At 40.6% G+C, this 20703-nt stretch overlaps 1 protein-coding gene across 1 annotated transcript; it reads right to left on the bottom strand.

The window, feature by feature from the left end:
• Nucleotides 1-650: 650 nt before the first annotated feature.
• LOC112157640 (solute carrier family 23 member 1) lies at nucleotides 651-10774 on the bottom strand. The gene is made up of 12 exons (XM_024290496.2): nucleotides 10584-10774; nucleotides 10153-10299; nucleotides 7809-7966; nucleotides 6419-6578; nucleotides 6161-6342; nucleotides 5492-5612; nucleotides 4398-4554; nucleotides 4072-4325; nucleotides 3818-3982; nucleotides 3640-3748; nucleotides 3456-3551; nucleotides 651-1797 (listed from the first exon to the last, which is right to left on the bottom strand). Exons 1-12 carry the CDS (start codon nucleotides 10629-10631, stop codon nucleotides 1577-1579), a joined length of 1818 nt encoding a protein of 605 aa, XP_024146264.1. The 5' UTR covers nucleotides 10632-10774; the 3' UTR covers nucleotides 651-1576.
• Between the last annotated feature and the right edge of the window lie 9929 nt (nucleotides 10775-20703).

The following is a 20703-nucleotide window of genomic DNA, read 5'->3' as shown; positions in this document are numbered from 1 at the left end:
GAAACTTGCTCTTTATGCAGATGACATAACTTTTTGGTTAGAAAAAGGAAAATTTTACATCAGAATTACATAGGTTAAAGTTAAATATTGGTTTTGTAATAATAAGCTCCCATTGAGCTTGAAATATCTCGAACTTTTCACTAAAATGAAACTTGCTCTTTATGCAGATTACATACATTTTTTTTATATAAAATTTTGATATCAAAATTCTATTGAAGCTCAAATATTTTTTTCAATAATGGAAAAACTTTGTATTGATGTTGTAAAAATGGAAAAAAAACGTAGTTTTGATCCTATGTGGCATTTTTTGATTAAAAAAAATGGTCTTGAATATCTCATATATTATACGTTATTATTAAAAATAAAGTGGCCAAAACTACACTTGTTTTGAATAATGTTAAGTATGTTTATCCTTCAAAGTGCAGAATATGATTTTTTTTTGTATACATAAAAAAAACAATTGAATATTGCTACGTTTACTTCAAAGAGTTATTCAAATAGTTGGACACAGGGAATATATAAATCATAAAAAGAAAATCTTTATTTATTAAGTCATGCAGTAAATGTTTTTATGCATGTTTAAAGTTAAACCAAGAGAGATGCCAGAGAGTTTACAAAAAGTATTTGTTTTTACTTCATTCAGAAAATGAAAATCACTGGAAGATTTATGATTTCAAGTTTCAAATTGCTTGAATTTGAACATAATCATCTTTTGTCAGAGTTTAAGTTTGGAATTCCTAACAGAAAGTTATGAAGAGTTTGTCATTTTTTTTAGGTCTTTTTTTTATCACTTTGTGGTACTCTTCATGAACACAAAAAGAGAACAAAATCTGAAATAGTAAGGCAAATGTTCCATTTGTCATATGATTTTTCTTGTCTCCTGTGACGAGTTTCGCTCTAAAGTTTTCGTTGGTAAAAGGGCTTCATAGGATTTCTTAACATTTGTAGTAAAAATGTAAAATTCTGCCTTTTTATTACACAAAACCCTACTGTTATAATGTGGCTTTCACACATAAACTTGAAAATGTTTTTTTTTAAATAAAACCTCATCTTCTGCATGAAAATAGTTGCATACTTTCTTAAAACTGTACTGAGGTGCACAGGAGCTGCTGGTCAAACGGGCCTGAGGTAAAAACACAACACCTGGCTGTCAGAGGCGGTTAGACGGAGGAAATGAGCTCAGACGCCGAGAGCCGACAGCGAGGAGGGCAAACAGCAAATGAGACCACAACTTATCTTTGTTTTTTCCAAAATAAACCACTACAAAAGGATCCAGAGCTTCTTCAGCTTAAATATTGTAGAGATTGTGCTGCACGATAGTATGTATCTACAATTTAATTTCCTTTTACACAGGAGACAAGAAAAAATGACATTATAGCTCTGACAGAGCGGGATCTTTTTATTTCCTTTCAGTCCCAAGTAGTGACAACGTCAATTTGACCGTCCATGTGAAACATGTGAGGCTAAAGAAAAACGAGATCCTCTGAGTGTAAACCAGAATCCAAAACAAAAAGATATATATTTTTAAGAATTTCTAAAGATTCTTGTTTTTGTGTAAAGACGTCATTTTCAAGATTCAGACACGTGTACTCTGGAATGCGTCTGTGTTCTCCTGCTTCTTCTCAGGATCGCCGCTCTTCCGTGGGCAGAAAGGAACATAACGGATCCAGGATTGGGACTGGAGGGAAGTAGTTATCCCAAACGGGAAGTCGTAAACCTCCTCAGATACCATGCTGTTTATGGAGCCTTCAAGATGTACTTTGTTCCACGCCAGAAGGCCACGCTCACCTTTAGTGCCTAAATGACACATGGAAGGGCACCAGATGAGTGTTTACTTCAATGAGTGTTTACAGTATCAGATAATATGAGTGTTTAGAGAAAAACAGGATTTAGGAGAGTTTGCAAAAGCTCAATGAACCACACAAACAAACAAACAAGTAGGCTTTTACAACGTTTGGAAATTGATTTAGACAGAGTGAGAGTCCATCCATCCTCCACTCATCTGGGTCGTGGTGGCAGCAGTCTAAGCAAAGATACCCAGACTTCCCTCTCCCCGGTCACTTCCTCCAGCTCCTCGCATTTAGTGTTTCCAGGCCAGCCGAGAAACATAGTCTCTCCAGGGTGTCCTGGGTTTTCCCCGGGGCCTCCACCCAGTGGGACATGCCTGGAACACCTACCAATGGAAGGTTCCAGGAGGCATCCGGACCAGATGCCCGAGCCATCTCAACTGGCTCCTCTCAATATGGAGGAGAAGCGGCTCTCTCCGAGCTCTCTCCGGGGATTGAGCTTCTTACCTAAGGGAGAACCCAGCCACCCTCCAGAGGAAACTCATTTTATCCGCTTGTAGTCGAGCTCTTGTTCTTTCGGTCAAGACCAAGAGCTCAGGCCAGCCAGCAAGGCCAGGTGGGCCCCATATGGTTTCAAAGTGGGCAGAAAATGTGGGCCCCAAATGAGTTTGTCCTCAGTTTCTGTGGTGGACCCCCTGTGTTTCCCCACATTGGCTTAAGTTGACACTCAGTGGGTTGGTTTGCTTCACTAGCTAGCCTCCCAGTGGACAACTGAGCTCACTAGCTCAATACACCAGAGCTTATTAGCTCACTACAGCAGAGCTTGCTACAGCAGAGCTCGCTAGCTTGATACAGAGGAGCTTGCTGGTGCGGCTTCCACTAGGAGGCTAGTTAGCATAGCGAGCCAACCCACTGACTGCCCACCTAAACTTATGTGCAAACATAGGAGAGCCCACCACAGAAACTGTGCAGAAACCCATTTGGGACTCACATTTTCTGCCCACTTTTAAACCATATGGACCCCACTTGGCTCTGCTGGATGGGTGACCATAGATAATTACTGGAACAAAGATCGACCGGTAAATTTAGAGCTTTCTGGCTCATCTCTGTCTTCACCACAACGGACCGGTACAGCGACCGCTTAACTGTGGACATCACTCCAGTCTTCCCTCTCTTGTAAACAAGACTCCAAGATATTTAAACTCCACCTACAGGGAGCACTCCACCCACCAAGAGAGGGGAAACTACCTTTCTCCGGTCAAGAACCATGGTCTCAGACTTAGCGGTCCGGACTCTAATCCCAGCCGCTTCACACTCGGCTGCAACCGCTCCAATACATACTGGAGGTCCCGGTTTTATGGAGCCAACAGAACAACATCATCTGCAAAGAGCAGAGAGGAAATCATGTGGTCCCCAAACCAGACCCCCTCCGGCTCCTGCCTGCACCTAGAAATTCTGTCCATAAAGACTATGAACAGAACCGGTGATAAAGGACAGCCCTGCCGGAGTCCAACAAGCACCGGGAACAGGTCTGACTTACTGCCGGCTATGAGAACCAAACTCCTGCTCCAGTCATACAGAGACCGGACAGCCCTCAGTAAGGTTTCCTGGACCTCTACTCCCAAAATATCTTTTTCTTGAAAAAACAACTTTTCTATCAAAACGAACCAGGAATCGTGTTGTCCAGAAAGAAGCCGAAGAATCCCCCAATGAACATGTGAGTGGTAAATAAAATCTGCAGAACTTGGTCCAGTTCTGTGATTCCTGCAGTAAAAAACAAAACAATACAGTTTGGGTCAAAGCAGAGCATCACTGTGTGTCTGGTCCTGTCCTTATCAATGTTACCAGATACCTGTTTGTAGATATCCGGGATTCTTCATTATCCAGTTGGGAATGACGAGGGCGGAAAACAGGGAGAAACCAAACACGAAGATATTTCTTGAGGAGTTCATGTCTACATACTGTGAAGAATAAAAGGTCATCAAAACAACACTTTCAGCAAAATGATAAAACTTTTTTTTTTGTTTTACCTGGAGGTTGGAAATCCCAGCAGCAGTTATGACCCCAAACATGATGATGAACATCCCTCCAATAACAGGAGTGGGGATCGTGGCAAAGACGGCTCCAATTTTGCCAAAAACTCCCATTAGAATCATGAAAACGCCACTCAGGAGAATCACCGTCCGACTGCCCACCTGCCATCCAACAAACGCCAAACGTTGAGTGCAAGTTTGTCCAAAAAAGATTCAAATAGTTGATAGTATTTAAAGGATGTTTTTCTTACTTTGGTGATGCCAAGTGCTGCCACATTCTCGCTGAAAGAAGTAGTTCCGTTGCCTGTGCCAAAGGCCCCCGCCAACAGAGAGCCAACACCTTCAATTCCTATACCCCGGTTGATGGCGTGGTCTGGGGGTGGAGGAGCCCCAGACAGCCTGGCACAAGCGTGGTAGTCGCCCACAGACTCTGCCATGGAGCAGATGATGCCAGCCAGCATCCCAAACACAGCTGCCAGGTTCACGGTTGGTACCCCCCACTGACCTGAATGAGGGGGCAAAGTGCGGATAAGAGAGGGATCCTGCGGTCCACCTCGCTGCTGGGGAACTTACATACCAGGATAAGGAACCCTGAACCATGACGCCTCACTCACAACATTTCCCTTCACATCGGTTCGGGCCAAGTGTCCGTACGCAGCGGAATCTTTTGGTAGAACATCGTAGATGGTGAGGAGGTAACACGCCAACCAGGAGACTGCAAGGCCCAGTAAAATCTGGAGACCAAAACATGTTCTTTCCTACACATTCTCACTCCCAAACTCGTCATATATGGATACACTTTTTGATGCCTTAGGTGACCCCAGTTCATTGTTTTTTGATGAGTTGGCCTGTTACGATTAAATCACGGGTCCACAACCCTTGGACGCAGTACCGAACGAGGTACCGGACACGGTACCTTGTTCAGACGGTACCTCGTTTGATACGGTACCTTGTGACTTGACTCAAACTTTGGCCCTTTAACTCAGAAATTCTTGCTATTTTCCCCCAATTCCAAGGATTTAAATGCATATTGACAAAGTCCGCCCCGCGGTCTCTCTGTCTGTGTTTGTTTACATCTGTGTGTGGTGTCGGCCCAACATCCAATCAAATTAGGGACACGTTGGATTGATCCGGCAGTTCAACCAATGAAATTGCAGAAAAAAAAACCTTAAAACCGCGAGTTTCTGTTTGCCGGTGTTTTTACGTTCTGGCATAACAGTTAAGAGGCTGTCAACAACAAGCAGTTTGCCATTTACAGAATATGTGGATAAAAGGATTACTGACAGAGACTTAACAACGACCAAATTTATCTGGCTCCAGAAACAGTAAAATCAGGTAAGTTCTGAGTGAAAGCTGGTGCTAGCTTAGCGGCCAACCGCTTTTGACTTGGGACTTGACTCAGACTTGAGGGCCTCTGAATCCCTGATTGGTTAAAATTTGATCTGTTTTAACTTGCAATGTTCATGCATTTTTTTTTTTTACGTTGAGCCCAGAAACGGTTTGAAATTTTGCATGTCTACACATGAACACAAGAGTTTTGAACGTGAAAGCCTGAAATGCGTTTACGCAAGTTTACGTCAACTTTTCTTGGAAGTGGTCGATTGAACGCACGTTACCAAAGGGGGTGTGAACGTTCTTTCTTTTTAAGAGAACATATGCTAGATACCATACCGGCATCGTCTGGAACATGAAGAAGTTTGAAGTGTGAAGCTTCTTGGATTTGCTGTACACAGGAAGAGGGATCGGAATGAGGCGTAAGTATTGAGAGAAGAGGATGATCAGCACCGCCGTCCTGTTAGGGCGACACAATTTCACATATTTACATTCAAATTTAGGATCCATGAAAAGGAAAGATCCAAGAACTACATTGTTTTCACTTTCATCCATTGACTGTATGTGTATATGACAACTGGACTGAGTGACCCCGCCTCCTGGTGTTCCAAACAGGAAGTACCTTATACCTTTTTTACCATGTTCTTTACAACCCTAATGTGTATAGGGGTGTTTTTTTTTTTTTTAATACTCAAGTTATAAACTGACCAGTCAGATGCCTCAATGAAAATGAGAGGGGTGTGTTCTTCAAAGAAGCTGTCTCCTGATTGGCCAGAATGTCCATAAAAAAGTTGGCTCAGACCGACTCACTGACAATTCCTGGCTCCAACTTGGTGGCGTCCATATTGTAAAAACATGGTATCTGAATTGGCTTCATTTGGTTGGAACCAGAAGTAAACCACTTTCCATGATGTCACCCTAACTCGATCCAGTTCCTATATACAGTCAATGGTTTCATCCCTGGAAGATGAAATTAAGAACTGGGGTCAGTCCTGGTGCTCCACTCACATTGCCGAGATGCCCCAGTGGCTTCCCGCCTTGTCTCCGGCTGAGTCATACAGCGACAGGCCAATGAGAGAGACAGTTGGGGCAATGGTCAGGGGTCCAATGAAGCGCATGAGGAAGCCAATCAGACCAGAGAAACCAACCAGAACCTGGAGGACCGAGGCCGCCATGATGGAACCCTGGAGCTGTGGAGAAACAACATATTCTGAACATATTGGTTCAGACGTGGAAACTTCCAGATCCAGTCTTCTGTTTGCTCACAGTTCTCAAGCGGCTCTGCCACACTTCCACAAACTCGGGGGAGGACGTGTTGACCAGGCTGGCATTCTGGGTCCAAGCAGGGCACTTCCAGTCTGGCATAGACAGCATGGCCATGGCCGGGGTAACCAGGGCGAAGGTACCCCCCTGTAGGATAGGAAGCCTTCAGGTATGACAGAGACAAAGAGTAACCTGGATGCTCAGTTTGGAGTCTGAAAACATCCTGTTTTCTTCAAACATCTTCAGTTTAAGATGTTTAGAGAGCTGATAAACAATATATATTATGTTTACTGTCATTTAATCACAAAACACATAAAGCTTGGTAACGTTTAATGACTTCATTGACATGTGATCCAATTTGAAATGTTAAAAAAAAATCAGGTTTTCTAATGTTTCTGTTGCAGCACTGTAAAATTCGTGCTGCCGATGTGACCTATTTTGATTAAAGGAAAAATGCATTTAGTATGTCTGAGATCTGCACTCACTTGCTGTTTTTTCTGTCAAACGTGGAAAAATCCACGCAATTATTGCTGCTTTTTTAAAACCAGCAGCTTCACCTGCTGTTAGAACTATAACAGTAAAAAACCACATGAGATTTACTTTAGGACATTCCTGATTTGCACCCTCTTGGTACAGTACTTTAAGCTGCATTTCTATCCCAACTTTACAATTCAATCGTGATTTTTTTCAATATAAAATTAAGTTTCTTGACTAATAAAGGAGTTAAAATACCAGTTCCAGCACTTTAACAAGTGTCAGCTGTGATGGAGAAATTAATAACTCAAGATCAGGAAGCAAACATGACAAAAAGCTAGATTTTAACTCAAAAATATCAAATTTAAAGCCTTAAATGTGAATAAATCAAAGCAGAAACCAAGAAGATCCAGCATGGACAAAATTAAAAATCAAACTCCTAAAAAAAATGAGGAAAAGGAACAAAATGAAAGCACCTGAGTTAATTAAAAAGTAAAACCTGGTGAGAACAAAAAGAGCAGAAACATACAAAAATGATAAAAATAAAGTATCAAATAAACCTATTAGAGTAGAGAAGATTAAGCCTGAGAACAAACAGAACTGGATTGGATTTATTGAAATGAAGGCATAAAACTCATTAAAACTTTGAAAAAAATTTTTGGACTGTCAGGAATAAACTTTTTTTAAATGTAGCCTCCAAAATATAACTATAGAGAAATCATTATGTTAAATATATGAACTTTACTTTTAAACAAAATTCTGTTTCTATTGTTTTCCATGTAATTTGATTTCCTTGATTGATGGTTGAGGCCTTTTTTATCTAAAAAACGAAGAGTTATACCAGATAATTTCCTTAAATTGAAAACTTTGACAGGTTTAACATATTTTATGATATTGAAAAAAGATAACTTTATCTCACCTGACACCTAAAGTCACCTGCAGGAGGGTGCAGAGGCCGGAGACGAAGAAGATGGTGTTAATGAGTAAGCTCTGGGTCAGGCTGTCGTGCTGCAGACACAGCCCCTCTGAGAGGATGAGGGGGATGGAGATGATCCCGCCAAACGCCGTCAGGTAGTGCTGTGGAGGACACGCACAGTGACATGCACCAGAGATGAATGCCATCCTCTGAATGACCATGGACTTGAGTTGATTCATGTGTCTTTGTGTGTTCAGAATAGTGAAATTATTTACTTCTGGCTCCAACCAAATGAAGTTAATTCAGTCGCCTATTTTTTTCACAATGTGGACGCCGCCATGTTGGAGCCAGAAATTGTCAGTGAGCAGCGATTGGTCTGAGTCGGTCTGAGCCAACTTTTTTAGGACAACTATTTTGGCCAATCAGGAGTGGGGTTGTTGGAAGACCACACCCCTACCACTTGAAAATTGGCTACATAAAATCTGTCAATGAAAGGTTTTGAAGATGTGGGCCGGCAGGCTCCACCTACTTTTAATTGATTGATTAGTAATTTGCTGAAAAAAAGAATGATTATCAAAAATATATTTTAAAAAAAGTATCAGAACAAGAATTGTTATTCAGACCAATAGTCTGAGTAACAGCTGTTTATTTCACCAGAGAACTCTGCGGGATTTTGGTGTCTTGGAGCCAGAGGGTACTTCCTGTTTGGAACACCAGGGGGTTGGAGTCAGTCCAGTTCTTGTGTATGGTCAATGGTTCAGGACTGCAGGTTTGATAAAAGTCCACGCTACGTTCACACCGGGCCAACGCAGTCTGAGACTCCCAACTTGTCATATATGCATGCATGGTTCAGACCCCCCGCCTCACTTTTTGATGTTTTGGGGGTCATCAATTTATTGTTTTTTGATGAGTTGGTCGTTCCCATTAAAACAGGGGTCCCCAACCCTTGGAAGCGGCATCGAGCGAGGTTCCAGACACAGCACCGGACATGGTAATAGTTGCAGAACTGGTACCGGGTTATGGTATCAGTGCCAGGTTAGGGTTAGGGTACCGGGTTAGGGTTCCGGTTCCAGTTCGTGTCCTGAGGGTTGAGGACCCTTAATTAGTGTATGCATTTTTCCCCTGTCTGTGGCCCGGTACCAAGCAGCCCCGTCTGGTACTGGTTCATGTCCCAGAGGTTGGGGACTCCTTATTTATTGGAACCAGCCAGTATGACGACAAATGATGACTTGGGGGCACCCAAAAAGTGACACAGTGGGGGCCCGAACCATACGTTCAAATATGACGAGTTGGCAGTGAGAATGTGTATACGTTCTTTCAGGACACCAAAATGTTTCACAGCGACTTTAGTGTAACCAATTTGGAAAATTTGATTTTTTTATGTGGAATAAGTACCAAATTTGACATGGACGTACCTCTTCCAAAAAAAAAACACATTAGCCACAAAAAAAAATCTCAAATGGTATTCTTTTGTAACAAAATAATCAGTAGTAGTTAATAGTTAGTGCACTTGTTGATGTTTTGGGTGTCCCCCAACTCATCGTTTTTGGATGTGCTGCCTGTTCCCATTAAATCAGGAGTCCTCAACCTCCCGACCACAAACCGGTACTGGTCCAAGGACTGCATGGTTTCGGACCACTGACATGGCAAACATGCATATACGAATCAGGGGTCCCTAACCCTCGAGACGCAGACCGGTCGTCCCGGTACCCTAACCTTGTCCTGGTTCTGCGTCTGTTATCTCATCTGGTACCGCGTCCTGAGGGTTGGGGACCCCTGTTTTAATGGGAACCGGCAGTACCTCAAAAAATGACGAATTGGGGACACCCAAAACGTCAAAACGTGACGCGGAGGAGGCCCGAACCATGCGTCCGTATGTGACGAGTTGGGAATGAGAATGTGTAGCCTATGGTGTTCATACTGGACGGTCTCTACCCGATACTAGCGGATGTACCACAGTTGCAAGAGGCTTGGTTTGAAATGTCAAACTAGAAAAAATCTTCTTTCTCAGCTCTATTCTGATACATGAGAGACTTGAGGTCATAGAATTCTGGCCGGACACGAACCACAATTATTAATACCCCCATCAAGCCAAATTTTTTTAAATGGTTGACACAACAGGACACTACCCAAACCCCACTACCAAATCCAAGTCCTTGATTGGTTAAGCTTTAACTGGTGTAACTTTCAACGCGTTTTGTACATAGAGTCCAAAAACAATCTCAAAAACGTGTTGAACATGACATGCACACCCAATATATAGACTTCTCATTGAAAGAGAACGCTTAAACACGTGTCGTGAACCTAGCATAACAGTAACAGTCTCAGGAAGGAAAGCATGACTCACCTGGATGGCCAGGAAGATACACAGGTACCACGCAGGAACGTCGGTTACACAGTACGTTGGTTTGTTTCTGTCGGGGTCGTCCTGATGGTTTTTAGCATCATGTCTTTTCGGTTGTCCGCTCAGTTGACCGATAACTTTCTCATCCATCTACAGACATAAACGAGACCAAATAATCAACACACAAAAGCTTCATTAAATGAATCATTTCTTTCTTCTCTTTGTAATAGTTACTATAATAATTGTGTTCTCTGTGGTCCAGACTGTGAAAATGGACATATAGGACTAAAGGAAATAAAACCTCAGATTTTTAACTCTTTAATCCAATTCAAGCTTTACATGACCATTTTAATCACACGTGTTCGTTCATGTCTCAGTCTGGCAACAACAACAATGTTTGCAGAAGTAAAACTTTTCCAAATAAATCGACTCACGTGAAACGTCGGATTGTCAGGACCCTCGTTTTCCCTCTTTGAGTCCATTCCAACTCCTCAGTGAACAGAAAACAAGCCGATTAAATCAGTTCATACCTGTGTGAGTATAAACAGGCAGTGAAAGTGAACGCTCAGAAACCCACGAGGTTTCTTATCTTAGAACCCTCCTTTGCAGCCCAACATCCTCACATAAAACTCATGAACAGATTAAGTACAGAGAAGTGATCAATCATTGTTGGAATTGTAAATGTTTGATTTTTTTCCTGCATTTTTGCCCCAAAAGCACCAAAGCACCGACTTTAGGGGACAATTTTCAGTTACTTCCTTGTTCTTTTTTTATAAACGTTCATAGTTTTGAGTCAAAGTCCACTTTATTTTAGTCTTATCTGTTCTGATCACTAGGATAAGAAGATTTTTCTCCAGTCGGTAAACACAGAAGATTTGAACTGCTACGCTGTCATGAACCCGGCGACAAACCATGGAAGAGATAAAAAAACAGGATTTAAATTCTTAAAATCAAAGGCGGTGTTAGAAAATGCTGACAGTTTGAGTTTAATGGTCTGTTTGATCACATCCCATAATAGAACTGGGAGCTGACAAGACAAAAATTGAAAGATTGTCTGATAAAAAATGCCTTGAAGAGAGAAATCTTGTCTTAATTAAAAAAACAAAAACAAAATGAAGATAAACAAATGTGTTGTGACAGGCGTAACGAAAAATTAGCGCACGAAAACCCCTCCCAGTCCCTGGCTAGAAAACAAACTCTTCCTTTTTGTTCTTTTTTGTCTTTTTATTTATGTTGGGTGACATTAACCAGAGTCGTTCTCTTCAAATAAAATCAACATTCAGATAAAATAAAATATGACATCACAAAAATGATGACATCACAGGCGGAGAAACCATCAAAACAATGATTGGGGCCAAAATCTCGTATGAGTCTCAAAAACTCAATTTCAAAATCCACCAACAAAACCAACGTACATGTGTCGGGGATATCCAAATCAAGTTTGGAAATTATTATGTGATTGACACTTGACCTACGGCTTGACGGCCATTTTGTGGCAAAATCTGTTTTTTCAAAATATAGGAAAAAACAACTTTTGTTTAAGCAATTATTACGAAATTTAACACCTACCGCCAGGTTAAGTCTACAATGATCCCTAGAGTTTTTTTGACCTTTGACCTCAGGAAGATGACGCCATCTTGAATTTAAAAAGAAAACACCTTTAGTACCAGCTACATATTAAATTTCATCCTAGGGATTTTCATCGACCGTTTCCTAACTTCTTGGGGACCAATAGGAAGCAAAAAAAAAATGTTGGAATTAGAAGTTGTAAATTTTAAACGGCGTGCATGATGCGAGCTCACAAAAGTGGCGTTCTCCTGTTACTCGCACATTTTCAAACGGAACACTGTAAAATTTAAATGCATGAATCCCTGGTTAGAGCTAAATAAAATAACATAGCATAGGATAGGAACATATTAGGAGTGTGGCCGTGGTTTGCAAAAAACCTCCGTTGCTAAGGAAATCCAAAATTTTACTTTTGCCGATTCTTCTAAAACTTTCATAGATCTGTTCAGTATCCTCAGGCCATCATAACATAAAATGGTTGCTATGGTGATTAAACCATCAGAAAAGCCACCATTTTGAAAAAAGGGTTCTCTTTTTTTATAATAATTTGTGAAATGGGGTCCATTTAAAGGCTACTCAGCAAGTAGAGTAGGGTTAAAGGGGGGAAGTGAGGACGTAGACGGGTCGCACATGCGGCCCATATGATGTTGCTGACTTTAGATCTTCTTGTGTTTGGCTTCAATTTAAAATATATATATATATATATTTTTGTAAAATTCTATTTGTGTGTGACCATGTAAAAAAAAAAGCCAGATGGTTTTTTTTTGCCGCAACACAATTTAATCATTTATTTTTTTGTGTTTTGGTTAAACTCGTTGTTCAAAAATGCTGTTTTTTATGTGTAAATAAATCAAATAAAAATCAATCTAAGGTTTTTTGAGCTTTGACCTTCGAAAGATGTTGCCATCTTTAATTTCGGCCATAAAAAAACATCTATAGTGCCAGCTACAACTCTTCTTAAGGATTTTGATCTGCTCACTCCTCAAGCATCATAGGGAAACTGTTTTGTGGAAATGTGCTACATGAGTCGTTGGCTCAAACTGGATAAAACTATGTGACATGCGACATGAACATGTAAGAAATGTGGTCAGCAAAAAAAAAAACTCTGTTGCTATGGAAACACAGAAGTTTACTTTTACCAATTCTTTCAAAAATTACATAGGTCTTTTTGTCGCCCCTAAGTGACCAAAAATGTAAATGGTTGCTATGGAATTAAACCAACAGAAAAGCCACCATTTTGAAAAAAGTGTTTTTTCTGACGAGGGTTGTAGGAGCAGAGGGGGAGGGTAAAGGGAGTGTGGGCGGGGCATGGGGGGGGCAGTGAGGGCGGGAAGCACCTGTGAGCTAAGCAAAGTCGCTCATAGCTTTGATTTGGATTTATTTAGTTGCATTTAGCAGGTATTTCCACATCCAGACTGTCAATAAAACCTCAGCAACAAATATTATAAAACATTTCCATCCTTAAATCAAGTATGAGGCTTTAACATTTTCACGGTCTTTGTTTGTATGGAATTAAAATGATTTTTAAAAATTTTGTTAGTATAAAAAAATAGCTGCACATTTTAAAAGAAAAAAATCTTTAATTTAGTTGAAAAAATGTGTACGTTCTGCTAAAAATCAGTGATTTCTTAATTAATTCTCTCATATTTTGTATATTTATACTCTACCCGCTCCAGACATACACTGACCTGAAGTGTTTCAGATGCAGTGAATCAGCCGGGTTGATCATGATACGTGTTCACATCCACTCATGCACTCCTGCACCTCACAAATGCACACTTGTAAACACTAATGCTGATTTATTCTGGCAGGTAAAGGCACAATAGAGATGTATACGGCCGAGATCCAGCAGCAGAGGAGGATATTAGACCTTCTAGCAGACAAAGTCTTTCTTTCTTGGAGCATAAACAAACCGAAGTTTCTCAGAAGAGCCTCAGGAAGACGTCTAAAACGCTCCGGTCAGTAAGGAGGTGCAAACTCCTCGTAGAAGTTGGTCCTATTTATGTGAACTGATGGTGTTTATCTGCCTTTTGCAGGGCACACGGGTCAGCTTGACCCAGACCTTTTCATTAAGCTCCTTGTTAAGCAGCTGGGTACAATTTGACAAACAGGTGGAGATGTTTGTTCCTGAGGGAGGAGGGATGAAATGTTGGGAGAGAAACTGCAGGAACACCAAACTTATGACCTTATCTTCAATGCTTTTCATACAGAAGAGGCTGAGGGAGGTGAAAGAAAACACAATCACTAAAAAAGAGGAGCATTATTTTGTCTGGATAACACAAAAAAATAATGGTTTTAAAAATATTATGGTTTATTGGAATTAAAAACAACTTTTATGTCAGAGATTTGTGGTTCCACATATCTTTATTTAGAAAGAACAGTGGAAGTGCTTCCATTTTCTCTCTCACTCTTCCTTAAAAACTGTTCTTCGGAAATTATTACGTTTTTTCACAATTTTCATGATTTTCACAAAATTTCACTCACACTCCACCAGATTAAGTCTACAGTGACCTCTGGAGTTTTGTTGACCTTTGACCTCGGGAAGAGGCCGCCATCTTGAAACTAAAACGGAAAATACTTTTAGTGCTAGCTATAAATAGACACTCACCCTAGGGATTTTCATTGATCCTTTTTCTAACTTCTGGGGTACCAATAGGAAGAAATTGGGGAAAAAATGTTGGAATTAGAAGTTGAAAATTTTAAACAGCGAGCATGTGGCGACCTCACAAAAGTGGCGTTCTCCTGTTACTCGCTCATTTTTAAGCAGAATACTGTTAAAATTGAAGTCATGGATGCCTGGGTAAAAAATTACATAACTTTGGATAAGAGCACATTAGAAATGTGGGCGTGGTTTGCAAATAACCTCCGTTGCTAAGGAAATCCAAAAGTTTACCTTTGCCGATTCTTCTGAAACTTTCATAGATCTGTTCAGCATCCTCAGGTGACTAAAACATAAAATTGTTGCTATGGAGATTAAACCATCAAAAAAGCCGCCATTTTGGAAAAAAAAAGTTGTTTTTTTTTTTACACCAATTTGTACAATTGAAAGAGAAAGAACAGATGAAGTGACTCAATTTTCTCTTCTACTCTTGTTTAAAAACAGTTCTTTGAGTTTACTTGAATAATCCATTTTTTTCTTCATAAAGGGTAATTAGTTATTTTTACTGAAAATTTAAGAAAAGGTCAATATTTTCACTTAAAATAGTTTTTTTGTAAAAGTCAGAAATCTATGTAGTCAAAATGACAAAAGAGAAATTTTCATTTTCCAGACATTTAACTTGTTTTTTTCAAATTGGTTGAATACTGAACCAAAACGTCCTCACTTCCTGCTGCTTCCAGTCACCGTCGTCTTCATTAATGGATCAACAAAAGAGCGGGCCGCCACACGGTGTGAACTGATTTCACAGAGAGCTTATGCGGAGGATGAAAATGGAGGGAGGTCCTGCGTCATGTGCTTTCATTTTCTGTGCTTTCATGGTTTTGTCATGTTAATATAACCCCTTCCATGTAAATGCAGGTTTGTGATGAACCGACTGATTCAAGCCGACGCTCGGGCGCCGCGGAAACGATCCCTAAAATCCACAGAAGAGGCTTTGATGAAGTCTTAATGAAAATGCGATTGCTATCTTTTGATTTCTCCATCAGTGCATCAGTAAAACTATCCAATTAAACCAAGCAGACAGAGTTAAATCATTGAAGGACTCCCACTGATGAGTTCGTCAACCACACCAGCCCGTCGTTAGTATTGTTTTTATACAAAATTGAACGTGTATCTCAATTTTTGTGACTTTTGTTGTATTGAAAGGACATTATTTACAACTTCAAATTGAGTTTTTGGACAATTTCAGGTTAATTGTGGAATTATTATGTAATAAAATGAAAATATAAGCTAAAACAGAAGCTGCTGTTGTATTAATATGGTGGATAATAAGCAGTGTCACAACAACTATTTTAATAATAAGTTATTAGAGCAAATTGTAAAACAAACTCAAACAGGCCCCAGACCATTAAGGGTTAAACCAAATGAAATGTCACTTCCTGCCTGACTTGGACCGACAGCAACAGATCCACAGAGGATGTAAAGTTATTGACTCATAACTTTACCAGAATGTTGTTTATTGGCTTCAGGTTGGAATGTGTTTCCATAAAACTAAACTTACTGGTCAATAATTTACTGAGCTTCTGGCTTACTTTGTTTTTGGGTGAAGGACTTGCTGAAGGTCAAAGGGTCAGTGTGAAATGGTTGATCCAGCATGTATTACTCAGAACTGAACTGCTGCCTTCAGATTCAAGGCTTTACTAAAGTCCAAATATGATGGACCAGATAATTGACCATTCCACACTGTGTCAGTTTGATGTAAAGATTCCAAAATCGCACATTCTTGAGCTTGTATGATGTTCACACTGGACAAGCAGGGAAGGGCTTGTGCATAAACCACCTACAGTTGCAAAAGGTTTGGTCCGAAATGTTAAAGCAAATCTCAACAATCTAATTAATGTACATAACCAGAAGTCCTCAGTCGAACATCACTCAAAGAAAACTATTTTAACTAGCAACCCAACAGCTACAGTATTGGGTCGGGGTCGGGTAAGTTTCTGCTTCCAGCCAGTGATGTCAGGCGCCATCTTGTCTGCGGCCAGGTCCCTCTCACAAATCTCGCTCCAGACTGTTTCTTTTCTCTATTTTGATAAATGAAAGACTTGGTGCCATAGAATTCCAGTCGGGCACTTCTCCTTCATGATCAGTTTATAAACTGTTTAGACTTCCCGGCCACAGACAGAGAATGAATACATGCACTAATCAGGGGGTCCCCAACCCTCTGTACCAACCCACCAGTACCTGGTTAGGCTTAAGGTACTGGTCCCAGAACCGTGTCCGTTACCGTGTTCCAAGGTTTGTGGATCCATGATTTAATGGGAACAGGCAGCACGTCAAAAAATGAGGAGTTGGGGACACCCAAAGCGTGACATGGTGGGGGCCCAAACTGTACGTCCATATATGACGAGTTGGGAGTGAGAATGTGCAAGCAAAGGAGCTCCGGTTAATCCATCCATCCATGTTCTTCCCCAAACACCCTTCTCTCTCCTCGCCCACTTCCTCCACTCGTCTGGGGGTGACCCCAATACGTTACCTTTCCACTCTAGAGTCATAGTTTCTCCAGCATGTCCTCCCAGTGGGACAAACCTGGAACACCTCCCTAGACAGGCGTTCAAGAGCCATCCGGACCAGATGAGCCTTTGATTATAATTTCTGATCAATTAATCCTTTTGAGATCTATTAATCACAGATATGAACTTATCTTTGTCACACATTCCTGTTCTCACATTTGAACCCTAGTTTTCATTTGTAATCACCAAATACATGCTATATCTCTTTTTTATGTTTTTTTATGTTTTGCTTCAGTACCAACATTTGTTCCATAAATCATGTGTTAGAACCCAGTAGATGACACTCGAGGACTTTTTATTGTGATCGACTTTTTCTTATTGTAGGAGGACCGTCCTGATGAAGTGTTCTGGGAGGCTGTAATATAAAATAAAATTTTTTCTTTACACTCTGGGGAATGTCAGGCTTTATTAGGGCTGTAAATATACTTTTACACAACAAATACATAAAAAGTTGCAATTTTAACTAAAAAAATGTGCCAATTGTTTGATTAAAAGGAGATATTTTTCCCTAACGGTGTCAATTTGATTTAAAATGCTCACATTAACAGACTGTTTGGGAAAAACAAGTCAGAGGTGTGACGGAAAGGTCTGACATTAAAGATCCTTAATGTGGCCCTGGAGCCACATCCCTTCGCTGACCTTCAGTCCTTTGCTTAAACTGACACTGATGCTAAACCCTTTCCACAGCATCGGGACGTCTGACGCCGGATCGCTGCAGCGGTGAGACAGGAAGCGGATCATTGAGGCCACATTTGGGTTCAAAAGGTGTCAGTCGATGTGAAGCTTTGGTGTTGGAGGCCAGCCTCGGACCGAGCCTCCGGGAGGGGGGGGGGGGCGCTGCTGACATTCTGGGAGCAGAAAATCTAATTATGTTGGTTCAGAAACCTGAATAGGTTTTCATGTCTTTAAGGCAACAAAAATTGTTGAGAGCTCGCGCAAACTGACAGCAAGTAACTCAACTGTTTAGCCACATATCAAGTGAATTTGAAGATTGTGCTTTTAGTTCTGATGATTCAAACCATAAAGAGATTTACTTTCAAGTACCAAGTCACTCGTACGACTTTTAAACAAATGTGTTTGTCTTTCATGCTGTTAAACTTTGAGATTTACAACAGGAAGATCTGAAAAATTGATAAAAAATCAAATTTGAGTTATAATAAAGGTCTATAGCAGAGGTGGGGCCAAGTCAATGTTTTGGAAGTCACTAGTAAGTCTCAAGTCTTTGTTGTCAAGTCCAAGTCTAGTCCCAAGTCAAAAGCAGTCAAGTCCCAAGCTGAGTCACAAGTCAAGATGATTAAGTCTCAAGTCGAGTCACAAGTCAAGATCATCATGTCTCAAGTCGAGTCACAAGTCAAGATCATCAAAACTCAAGTCGAGTCCCAAGTCAAGATCATCAAGGCTCAAGCTGAGTCGCAAGTCAAGATGATTAAGTCCCAAGTCGAGTCACAAGTCAAGATGATTAAGTCTCAAGTCGAGTCACAGGTCGAGATCATTGAATCCCAAGTTGAGTCCCAAGTCAAGATCATCAAAACTCAAGTCGAGGCACAAGTCAAGATCATCAAGTCTCAAGTTGAGTCACAAGTCAAGATCATCAAAACTCAAGTCGAGTCACAAGTCAAGATCATCAAGGCTCAAGCTGAGTCGCAAGTCAAGATGATTAAGTCCCAAGTCGAGTCACAAGTCAAGATGATTAAGTCTCAAGTCGAGTCACAAGTCAAGATCATCAAGACTCAAGCTGAGTCACAAGTCAAGATCATCATGTCTCAAGTCGAGTCACAAGTCAAGATCATTAAATCCCAAGTTGAGTCACAAGTCAAGATCATCAAAACTCAAGTCGAGTCGCAAGTCAAGATCATCAAGTCTCAAGCTGAGTCACAAGTCAAAATCATTAAATCCCAAGTTGAGTCACAAGTCAAGATCATCAAGTCTCAAGCTGAGTCACAAGTCAAGATCATCATGTCTCAAGTTGAGTCACAAGTCAAGATCATCAAGGCTCAAGCTGAGTCACAAGTCAAGATCATTGAATCCCAAGCTAAGTCACAAGTCAAGATCATCATGTCTCAAGTCGAGTCACAAGTCAAGATCTTCAAGTCCCAAGTCGAGTCACAAGTCAAGACCCTGTTCGAAAGGTGACGAACTCAGATGAATGTTCTGAAAATGTGCACATAAGTTGATAAAAAAGGGTTTGGACGGCAGCCTAAGGTAACCATCCTCACCTGTGACTCGTTATCCTGTAAATGAAAAGGACAAAAATGTAAACAAAATGCTGGAAAAATGACTCTTATCAGGAGGAAATTGTTTGATTTCATAGTATTTTAGTTCTTGGATCCCCGTACTTCAGGTCACTTCTCAGTTCAAAGTTCCAGCTTTCATGCATGTCTTGTATTTGCGTTCAGTGAAGCTGCTCCCCGTCCACTCATGCATGTCAACAGAGGCAGTAACTGTTTCTGCAGCCGCTGGAGGATCTGAGCCCATTCTGGTGCTCTTCAACATCTCTGCTCTTATAGATCCACAGAACACAGAAGACGTGTTATTTATCGGTTCGGTGGGTTTAATACCAACTCGCAGTGTGAAAGTGTCAAAATGGACGTCGGGCAGAACAGAGGAAATCCACAAAATTGCTTGAATTTTTTTACAGATGTTAGATCCGCTTGAACATACAACATATTATCTGAGCCATCGGTTTACAGCCCAGCTTGGATTAAAAAAGGTCGTGTGCTGCAAAGTCTTGTAGGAACAGAAAGATTGATGAAATGTTGCCTTCAGACACTGAACTTTCCGTGTCTCCATTATATGATTGCATTCGGTTGTGATTTGTTACACAGACCCAAACACCTCACAGCATCAATTCAAACGTTGACGTTTGGCTCAAACAGATTCGTCTCAGCGGACAATAGAGGAGTAGAAGCACTGAAGTGTTAGAAACCACTATGGAGGGAAACGGGTCAAGAAAACCGTAGATGTGTCAAACAGAAGGAGCTGCCAGCCTGAATCTTCTAAAGAGTGGAACCTCGTCTGGCATGCATGCCCACTGTCGCTTCTCGTGTTAGCGCCTCCACATCCAGAGCTCATCAGGAGGACAGAGTCATGTTCACTCGCAGCTTGAGTTAAACTAAAAGTTGGATGTTGTCCTAGTTTCTGCAAAAAAATCATAAATATTGGTTTTAAGCAGAAAATTCGACAGTTTCTCTGCAGCTTTTTTAACTTTGCTAACCATACTGCACCAAATAAAACTAGAAAACAGCAACAAGATAAACATGTAATGCAAGAAATTCATCTGAAACGACTCAGCAACGGCTAATTTCAGCTTATGCAGAAGTTTTCTTCTTTTTGTTTGTGCTAAAGAACAGCAGGAGAGAGAATGGGAATATTCTGTCCATCAAACTCGTTGTGACAGGTGCCCCGCCCCCGACCCCACCCCTTGAGATGACGCCAGTTTCATACAAATTTGATATTTATATCAAATTATAACAAATTGTTGAGTTATCTAAAGGGGCGGGGTTAAGGGCGTGGCACCTGTCAAAATGAGTTTGATGGAAGGTCTATTCCTATTCTCTCTTACAGGTTCTATAGATTAATAGATGAGGTGGATATAAAGCCTAAAAAATGAAAAAGACTTAATTAAATGAAATATGAAGTCAGCTTAACCATGTTTGTCTTTTCCTTTTTTGTAAATTATTACATAAAGTTACTTAATTTAAATTTAGATTTCAACCTGAACCTACAACTTCAGCTAAAATGTCAAGATTTCAACACTTTAAACTGAAAAGCCTCTATTAGAGCTAAAATAATGTTTTCCTTCCAATTTAAGGACAGTTT

The sequence above is a fragment of the Oryzias melastigma genome, linkage group LG24 (genome assembly GCF_002922805.2).
Source record: "Oryzias melastigma strain HK-1 linkage group LG24, ASM292280v2, whole genome shotgun sequence".
Classification (NCBI taxonomy): Eukaryota; Metazoa; Chordata; class Actinopteri; order Beloniformes; family Adrianichthyidae; genus Oryzias; species Oryzias melastigma.
This window is presented reverse-complemented; position numbering and strand designations above follow the sequence as displayed.

What these genes read in the sequence shown, in the direction of transcription:
- LOC112157640 (XM_024290496.2), bottom strand. Translation starts at nt 10,631, where the DNA reads ATGGACTCAAAGAGGGAAAACGAGGGTCCTGACAATCCGACGTTTCAC. An exon ending in CAGGTGACTTTAGGTGTCAG is followed by an intron (nt 6,579 to 7,808) that starts GTGAGATAAAGT and finishes TCATACCTGAAG; the next exon opens with GCTTCCTATCCTACAGGGGG. An exon ending in CAGCACTTGGCATCACCAAA is followed by an intron (nt 3,983 to 4,071) that starts GTAAGAAAAACA and finishes GTTGGATGGCAG; the next exon opens with GTGGGCAGTCGGACGGTGAT.